At 42.2% G+C, this 9546-nt stretch overlaps 1 protein-coding gene across 1 annotated transcript; it reads right to left on the bottom strand.

The window, feature by feature from the left end:
* Nucleotides 1-5634: 5634 nt before the first annotated feature.
* Nucleotides 5635-9025, bottom strand: soul2 (heme-binding protein soul2). Its single transcript, XM_021610726.2, has 4 exons — nt 8773-9025; nt 8549-8675; nt 6868-7045; nt 5635-6760 (listed from the first exon to the last, which is right to left on the bottom strand). The coding sequence occupies exons 1-4, from the start codon at nt 8905-8907 to the stop codon at nt 6586-6588; spliced, it is 615 nt and encodes a 204-aa protein (XP_021466401.1). The 5' UTR covers nt 8908-9025; the 3' UTR covers nt 5635-6585.
* Between the last annotated feature and the right edge of the window lie 521 nt (nt 9026-9546).

A 9546-nucleotide genomic window follows, 5' to 3' on the forward strand; every position in this document is an offset into this window, starting at 1 on the left:
AAGACTCTTCCTAGAGCTGGCCGCCCGGCCAAACTGAGCAATCGGGGGAGAAGGGCCTTGGTCAGGGAGGTGACTAAGAACCCGATGGTCACTCTGACAGAGCTCCAGAGTTCCTCTGTGGAGATGGGAGAACCTTCCAGAAGGTTATCTGCAGGACTCCACCAATCAGGCCTTCATGGTAGAGTGGCCAGACAGACCCACTCCTTAGTAAAAGGCACATGACAGCCTGCTTGGAGTTTGCCAAAAGGCACCTAAAGACTCTCAGACCATGAGAAACAGTATTCTCGGGTCTGATGAAACCAAGATTGAACTCTTTGGCTTGAAGGACAAGCGTCATGTCTGAAGGATTTTTCAGCGGCAGTGACTGGGAGACTAGTCAAATCAAATCAAATCAAATTTTATTTGTCACATACACATGGTTAGCAGATGTTAATGCGAGTGTAGCGAAATGCTTGTGCTTCTAGTTCCGACAATGCAGTAATAACCAACAAGTAATCTAGCTAACAATTCCAAAACTACTACCTTAATTCCAAAACTACTACCTTAGTCAGGATTGAGGCAAAGATGAATGGAGCAAAGTACAGAGAGATCCTTAATGAAAACCTGCTCCAGAGCATTCAGGACCTCAGACTTGGGTGAAGGTTCACCTTCCAGCAGGAGAATGACCTTAAGCACACAGCCAAGACAACGCAGGAGTGTCTTTGGGACAAGTTTCTGAATGTCCTTGAGTGACCCAGCCAGAGCCTGGACCTGAACCCAATCGTGTCAGTGTGTTAGACAGCCCAATCCTAAGATTTGGGCAAATGGACCATAGAAATAGAAATGCCATTCTAGTTCTGGTTAGATAGCTGAAGTTGTACTCCGCACAACTGATATGTTAGGTTAAGTGTTGTCTTTATAAGCACATTAATATGATAATTACAGCAGAAAATGTTTTTTTCTTTGTAACACGAACACATTCATAAATTTTTTTGTTGATGTATGTACAGTCAATCTGGGCGATGTTTGTGCAATATCCACATGTAGGGATATTAGTTCTGGGATTTGTCTTCCGGGAAAGATTTACCAGCGGACACAAGGAGAGACGAGACGAGCCAGTTATAGAATATTGTGTTGTAGGACAGCTGAGCTGACTGAAGACTGTGTGCATTCAACTCCCAGTAGTTGGTATCGTCTCCACAGTATTGGAGAGTGTCCCATTGTGGCGGTGGGGTTATGGTATGGGCAGACATAAGCTACGGACAATGAACACAACTGCATTTTATCAATGGAAATTTGAACACACGTGACGAAATCCTGAGGCCCATTGTCGTGCCATTCATCTGCCGCCATGACCTCATGTTTCAGCATGATAATGCACAGCCCCATGTCGCAAGGATCTGTATACAATTCCTTGAAGCTGAAAAAGCCCCAGTTCTTCCATGGCTTGCATACTCACCAGACCTGTCACCCATTGAGCATGTTTGCGATACTCTGGATCAATGTGTACTGTGTTCCAGTTCCCGCCAATATCCAGCAACTTCGCACAGCCATTGAAGAGGAGTGGGACAACATTCCACAGGCCACAATCAACAGGCTAATCAGGAGATGTGTCACGCTGCATGAGGTAAATGGTGGTCACACCAGATACTGACTGGTTTTCTGATTCACGCCCCTACCTTTCTTGTTTAAGGTATCTGTGACCAACAGATGCATATCTGTATTCCCATTCATGTGAAATCCATAGATTAGGGCGTAATGAATTTATTTCAATTGACTGATTTCCTTATATGTACTGTAACTCAGTAAAATCTTTGAAATTGTTGCATGTGGCGTTTATATTTTTGTTCAGTGTAGAATGAGTGTCTTATAATACACATTCCAGACTTTGGCTCTTGCTATCTTGACATAACTGATTTGGCATAGAAATATAATCTAGATTGTATAGCCAGGTTCAGCTATCACCAAGCTATGCATGGTAGCTGCTGTCAGTTTAGCTAAAACACAATGTCAGCGCAGGCTTCAGCCTACACATATAACTGAATTATCTGACCTTCTTGAGATGGTGAGTCAGTCAGGAGGGGAGAAGTCCTCAACTTCAAAACTTCGCTCTCTCCTTAGCAAAGCTAGCTTATCTTACTTTGCTCTTTTCAGTACTGTTAGTGTTCAAAAACTGGAGAGTTGAGACCAAATCACGGACGTTGGACAGAGTGGATTTCAGTTGTAACAAAAGACAGTTTTAATGAGTCAGAGATATCTTGTCCCGCAGTTTTACGTGCACGGACCTAGTTCACATAACTCGGCAAGGAGCCAGGTGAAAAAGAGACCTATACAATGGTTACATACATTTTTATACATAGAATAAAGTAGGTGGAGTCTTGTCGTTTCGGTCTTCTTGACTGGTCGGAGGGTTGGAGGCGGGCCTTGCTCTAGCCAGAGCGGGCCCCATTGGTGCACAGCAACAGTTCTTTGCTCTTGGGACCGGCCAGTTAGAGGGAGATGAGATGTGTGTTTATATAAGGAAGAGGGGGTCAGTCTTATGGCTGGGTGTATGTGTTCTTACGACGGAATGTCTTTGTTTATATGAGCTATGTGTATGAATATTTATATAACAGTACTGCACTTGTTTGTTGTGATTGAATGACAAAGTCACACCCAAGAATCACCCATATCTAACCACACCCCCAAGACAACTCTCGTTTGCCTTCTGTAATGGCCACTAACATTTCTTAATGAGCATTGATGAAAAACGAGGCCAAATCAGGAAGTGCAATTGACTTTAAAATTTCAATCACGCTGTAACGCTAAACTTCAGCATTATGGATTGAAAGCCCGGTTTTGACTACACAAGTGGCACTCGCCTAGCCACGCTAGCTTCTCCCTCATGTGGATGCTAACTAGCAAGCAAGCTAGGTAGTGCTAGGTATCAACAGCCATTTTCAGCTAATCCAGTAGGGGCTGGAAGCTATGGTGAGCTTCGATTGGTCACTCGAGTTGTAATATTGTAGAGGATTTACATGAAGTTCAGATTTACCCAATTTTAGTCCTACCTTGTTCAGCTCCCTCGCCCATGCTCGCATCACTCAACGGTTCCCCACCCACTCCACTTCTCTTGCTTTCCTTCCATTGAAAGTGAATGGCTTCCGATGTTTCACCAAGCGATGCCGATGTATAGTGTGAACACACTGTAGTCACACACTTAACACTTCCAGTCCTGCCATGCACACACACCAACACACTCGCTCACAAACGCACATGTGCACGCACACCCTTGGAATTGAATTGTTATCAACAGTGCAGGTTTTGGAGGCTGACATAAAACATATAGCAGCTATAATCAATAAATCATCTCAATTTCATTAATATTTCCAACAACTTTCATTAATATTTCCAACAACAATTCCAAGAACCTTGTATCTCTAATGAGATGATGCAGAAACCCGTTTTTCCACTACTGTCAGTAATTGTTACCTTTGACAAAGCTACAATCCAGAAAAGCAACACCACCATCTACAGGACATAATTGTACACCACAGCAGGCAAATGAAATGATGGCTGCGTAGTACCATAACGCTTCTTACAGACCCCCTACTAATGTCTACTTAAAGAGTTGTCTTTTATAAATAATCTGTGAGATGGTAGGTATAACTCTCCTTTCCGTTCCTCTCCTGTCTCCCTCTGTTCTGTTTGTATGTAACACTGCAGTGATCAGGTGATGGCTGGCTCCTATTTCTCTGCTCCAGCACAAATAAGCCAAACCAGGAAGTAAACAAGCAACGTCATCACAATTCTTGGTCCTTTGGGAAACACTGGGGCCCAATTAGGCTGTTCCTGAATCAGTCACATACCAAACCCACATAGCTTTGTCCCTTGTTGGCTAACCCAGATTACCCCTCCTGACAACACACAGCCATGCAGCCTACTGATTCAAATCAATGCCATACCAACAGTTTACCCACAGTTTTGTGCTTAAAAATACTGCTCCTGCTCACCTGTAGAGGGCAATCACTAGATGGTCATGCTATAAAAGATAAACATTTCTGAATTATCAGAATCGATGAGCACATTAGTAATTTGTTATCACCCCCACTACAGATACAATAGGTCATTAATTAACTCAGTTTCAGTGGTAGGTCAAGTGGGTTGATGAGGGCGAGATTCAAACCAGGCTTGTTTACAGGCAGGGATGAACAATTTCAAAGCAGCTAGGGTTCCTGTCCATACAAGCTCATTTAATATGCAGATGATGTGCAGTTTCAGTGAAAGGAAGATTAGGTTTGTACATGGCAGTGTGAATCTCAATTTAGTATTCAGCTCTTAGTACAAGACAGTCAATACCATTGAAAAGGGTCCGTAAACATATTTGGCACAGTCTAAAAGGAATGTCCAAATATAAAACAAACATAACACAACACATAAAATAAGAAAATTCACATACTTCACATAGGCTATTTTGAGGGTGGGGGTTAGATGGTCAAAACAGAAGTGGTCGATCTGGTATGGTGGGGTACTCTAACCCTATTAAAGGGGCTGAGTCACTGGCTTACTGGTGCTCTTCCATGCCGTCCCTAGGAGGGGTGCATCACTTGAGTGGGTTGAGTCACTGACGTGATCTTCCTGTCTGGGTTGGCGCCCCTCCTTGTGTTGTGCCATGGCAGAGATCTTTGTGGGCTATACTTGGCCTTGTCTCAGGATGGTAAATTGGTGGTTGAAGATATCCCTCTAGTGGTGTGGGGGCTGTGCTTTGGCAAAGTGGGTGGGGTTATATCCTGCCTGTTTGGCCCTGTCCGGGGGTATCATCGGATGGGGCCACAGTGTCTCCTGACCTCTCCTGTCTCAGCCTCCAGTATTTATGCTGCAGTAGTTTATGTGTCGGGGGGCTAGGGTCAGTCTGTTATATCTGGAGTACTTCTCCTGTCTTATCCAGTGTCCTGTGTGAATTTAAGTATGCTCTCTCTAATTCTCTCTTTCTTTCTCTCTCTCGGGGACCTGAGCCCTAGGACCATGCCTCAGGACTACCTGGCATGATGATTCCTCGCTGTCCCCAGTCCACCTGGCCGAGCTGCTGCTCCAGTTTCAACTGTTCTGCCTGCGGCTATGGAACCCTGACCTGTTCACCGGACGTGCTACCTGTCCCAGACCTGCTGTTTTCAACTCTCTAGAGACAACAGGAGCGGTAGAGATACTCTTAATGATCGGCTATGAAAAGCCAACTGACATTTACTCCTGAGGTGCTGACCTGTTGCACCCTCGACAACTACTGTGATTATTATTATTTGACCATGCTGGTCAATTATGAACATTTGAACATCTTGGCCATGTTCTGTTATAATCTCCACCTGGCACAGCCAGAAGAGGACTGGCCACCCCTCATAGCCTGGTTCCTCTCTAGGTTTCAGCCTTTCTAGGGAGTTTTGCCTAGCCACCGTGCTTCTACACCTGCATTGCTTGCTGTTTGGGGTTTTAGGCTGGGTTTCTGTACAGCACTTTGATATATCAGCTGATGTAAGAAGGGCTATATAAATACATTTGATTTGATTCAGGGTAGATGTAAATCATTTTGGTGAAAAATGAAAAACAGCACAACATTGTCATGTCTGACATGTATCCAACCACTTCCTTGTTCCTTGTCAACAAAATATTCTTAAAGCAAAGCTGGGTATACTTATATTTTTATTGATTTACATTAATATATAAGTAAAGTAATTTGCGGGTACAAAAGTACATATATCTGTAAGTATCACTCCTCACTAGATTATATAATATGTAAGCTTCTCATGTGTCTTTACTGTGATGATCTCTTGCGGAAATTGAGAATATTCTGAGAATGCGGCTAGGTACTTTTGAGGTTACTTGCTGCACAACATTCCTACAACCAGTCGCTTTCTAATCACTCTGGCAGAAAATTAACCTGAGACTGTGGACTAACTTCACATTCTTATACAGCATGTTATGTTGTTATCGTTCTCATCTGACCTTTATTTACCCAGGAGCAGGCCATTGAGATTGCAAAATATATTTTACAAGGGACTAGGCATATAAGTGGCAGTAGAAAGACCAAATGGTTTATAGAACAAATCATTCATAGTGTAAATAAAGATTGCTGATAAAATGCTAGGGATTGATGTTTAAAAAACTGCATCTTGTGTTTGTGGATTACAATACTGAATCTATATTTTACTAAACCTGCTCTGTTTGACTTGCAACAGTTAGATGATTGAAGGATTATAATTAACAGAACAGGTGCCCAAAAATATATTTAGCTAGTAAAGACTATAGAAAGCCACTCCCCCAAAGTGAAGAAACTCTAGTATGTTTTTCTATGAGACACAGTAATGGCTTCACACGTATACTAGAAGTCCCTCAACCCAATTTAGAAATTGCCATGGTTGGATGAGATAAAAGTAGCTACAGCATTCTGAGGTAGCAAATCATTTAGTTTAAGGCAATACACCAGTGACATTTTGTAGTTGACATATCAACTTTCATAGCGTACTAATTGAACATTCCAAATGGCGCACACTATATGCATGGGCAAGTGTACCCACCATTGAACATTTGTTTGGAATTTTAAATCTCTGTGTTTATTAGTTTCATCTGCCTTCCTCAGGCGGCGTGGATCCAGACCTCATTGTGTCGGCCAATCAGAGTCCACGGGCCTTCATACCCTGCCGCGGTGAACCGGTGGGAGTCAAATGCTTTCCCAGCCTGTGTCAGGGCATCACGTAGCTTCTTCAAATTTTCCTGGAAGTTGTACTCTGACGGAAAACCACTGAAAGTCCTGAGAGAGAGAGAAAGAGAGTTAAAAAACAGAGACATGGACTTAAACTTCTACAGCAGGATTTGGCCCCTAGTTAGTGAAACAGGATGGCAATGGTGGTTCTTCACCTGACATATATGGTGCAGGCAGGCATAGTCTCGTTCCTGATTGAGGCATCATTGGGAGTGGGGAGGACTGTATCTTCTGGAGACACATAGAAAGAGAGAGATGCATGCTTCTCCCCACCATCCTCTACCTCAGTCGTAGAAATAAGTGCAGGCCAGGTATAAGTATTGACATGTTCACCTGAGAAGGAATGATAAAAAAACACGACATACATTTTACAACCAAAAATCAGATAAAAATGATTCATTGAAAGATCATATTCATTCAAATTATTCATCCTTTAGAAAAGTTTAATTTAAAGATTTTAAGTTAATATTTTAAATATTGAAATTGTGCATTCCAACAGGTAGGCTTCCAGTTGTGTAGGCTACTGTTATTACACTGCACTTGTCTGTTACTAGGCTTCCTGTGTAATAATAGGTATTTTTCTCTTTAATGTTGAGTGTTAAGTGGATGGTCATATTAAACATATCTTCATAAGAGGGCCATAAACAGTACCTAGTAATGACATGTACAGTTCAGATGTCCTGCTTTTTGGGGTATTTATTATTTATCTATGATTTGTGTGCAATTTGTCCACTAGTATGCACTGCTATAGCAAATAAAATTAAAAATAGTACATCGTAGATTTTATTTTCAAATCTCATATGCTATGAACAACCTATTAATGAAAAATAGGGGAATAGGGCTTAATCTACATATACTCAACTTTACAATTAACATGATATACGATTTGAGCTGCCTTATACTGTAATCATTTTTTAGATTACTAGTGATACGGGAAATCATACTAATTTCCTGGTGGACTGCTCTCATTCATTGTTGTCTCTCTCTCCCACTGAATGTACCGGAGTTGGCTAGCGAATCAACTGATTTGTCACAATCCCAGTTTTCATATAATATAAAGTGTGTCCCTTTATGGTGAACAAAGTGATTTCTTCACATTGTGTTCAATTTTATTTATTTTAAATTCGGAACAAATCGACGTGTGTTTGTCATAGAACAAATGGGACACTTTCATATCGCTGCAGTAGACTATAAGCATTGCAGCGCTATGCTGCTTGTGTGCCTGATATGTACCGTTCTGCCCGAGCCGCCAACGGCTGTGGACATATAACTTGATACATTTAACCTAATTTAGCAGGCGTAAAAGAAACGCCTGAAACTACTACCCCATTCATAGTGGTCTTGCCAAGAAGAAAAAAACTGTCGGGGGAGGTTCTCTTCTGCACTGTTCAACCAATCCAGTAAATGTGGAGGAGGAATTAAGATGGAGTGTTGCCTTATTAACGTCCAAAAGCGAAAGTCGTGTCACAGGCTTTCTTTCCAATTCCCCTGAAAACCGGAACACTCGGTTTTTGTAGCCACTGCCGAGGCTCCATATCCAAGAGTCAATCGAGGCTATTTGGCCTAAAATAAGTTGATTTATATTCGAATAACCTTGATATGCCATGATTAAACAATTAAATAACGAATGTCCACTAAATAGGGGAATTAACATTTCATTGGTATGGAACATTTGTAGGCTACATTAGTATTGAATAGTCACCTTTATGCCAAAGGACTTTGATATAAATTACATTTCCTTGAAGCACATTTCAGTAATACACAATACTGCATGCTAGAACGTGCAATTAATCAATAAGATCATTATTGCAGTTTAAACAACATTGAGACATCCACCTGCTTTATTGTCCCACTGGGTGTAGTCCCACAGTTTCGTGAATCCAGCCTTCACGTCGTGGTCAGAGACACCCTGACTGTCGACGGTTATCCAGCGGCTCACTTGGTAGGCACGTTCCTCAAAGTCCTGTTCAAATAAAAACAACGCTAGGCTATTTAACAACTACACCTCAAGCTTCTTACATCAGTTATAATATGTGTCATAGATCTCTATATTCACTTACCTCATATTTATTAACGACCGTGAACTCAGGACAATCATAGCTATGACAAAACGGCGGCGCATCCCAACCGTGCGCCCCGCGTAAAAACACCACGGCCAGAACCGAGAGAAGCGTTGTTACCTCGGGAAACTTCATCTTGTCGCTGCCTAAACTCGGATGACACTTTCAATTTTAACAACTCTCTACCATCTTTGTATTTTCAGGACACACCTACAATACATTTCTGAGAAAACAGGTGTTGCCTGACTAATTTCTTCCTCGGGGGGCGGGGAAAGAGAGCCAAATAAACAAAACATTGCAATACGCCGGGGAGTCGTGCGCTGTGGCGGGGAGTTACCTGGTTATGGTCTCCGTCCATAACAAGACAACGCCCCAACCCCTCCGCTGGGAATGGAGTTGAATACCTGAAGAAGATAAAAGAGAGGAGCAGGTGCACTAGAGGCATCCTCCCTATGAAATTGCACACGTATCGCCACGATAACCAAGGCTACTACTATATTGAAAAACACATTAAATACGACAATAACTCATGTAAAGTAAATGTCAATGCTACTTTTCATGTAAATTCCGTTGCCTGATCAAAATAGATGTACAGTATCTGCCAGACCCAAGCCTTTCTGCTTACAGGGGGTAGGCTAACCTTATAGAACTGGTCCAACTGGTCCAGGGTCACTGCAGGATGCCAGATTCGAAATCTAATTCTGACAGACTCCTTTGCCTATTTTCTTAAGCTAGTCTAGCCAGTTTCAGCTGCACAATTTAATGCAAAGTTAT

This window comes from Oncorhynchus mykiss, chromosome 1 (assembly GCF_013265735.2).
Source record: "Oncorhynchus mykiss isolate Arlee chromosome 1, USDA_OmykA_1.1, whole genome shotgun sequence".
Classification (NCBI taxonomy): Eukaryota; Metazoa; Chordata; class Actinopteri; order Salmoniformes; family Salmonidae; genus Oncorhynchus; species Oncorhynchus mykiss.

Coding starts and splice junctions, on each gene's coding strand:
- soul2 (XM_021610726.2), bottom strand. CDS start 8,907: ATGAAGTTTCCCGAGGTAACAACGCTTCTCTCGGTTCTGGCCGTGGTG. Junction 8,676..8,772: donor CGGTCGTTAATAAATATGAG/GTAAGTGAATAT, acceptor TTATTTGAACAG/GACTTTGAGGAACGTGCCTA. Junction 7,046..8,548: donor CCAGTGGGACAATAAAGCAG/GTGGATGTCTCA, acceptor ATTCCTTCTCAG/GTGAACATGTCAATACTTAT.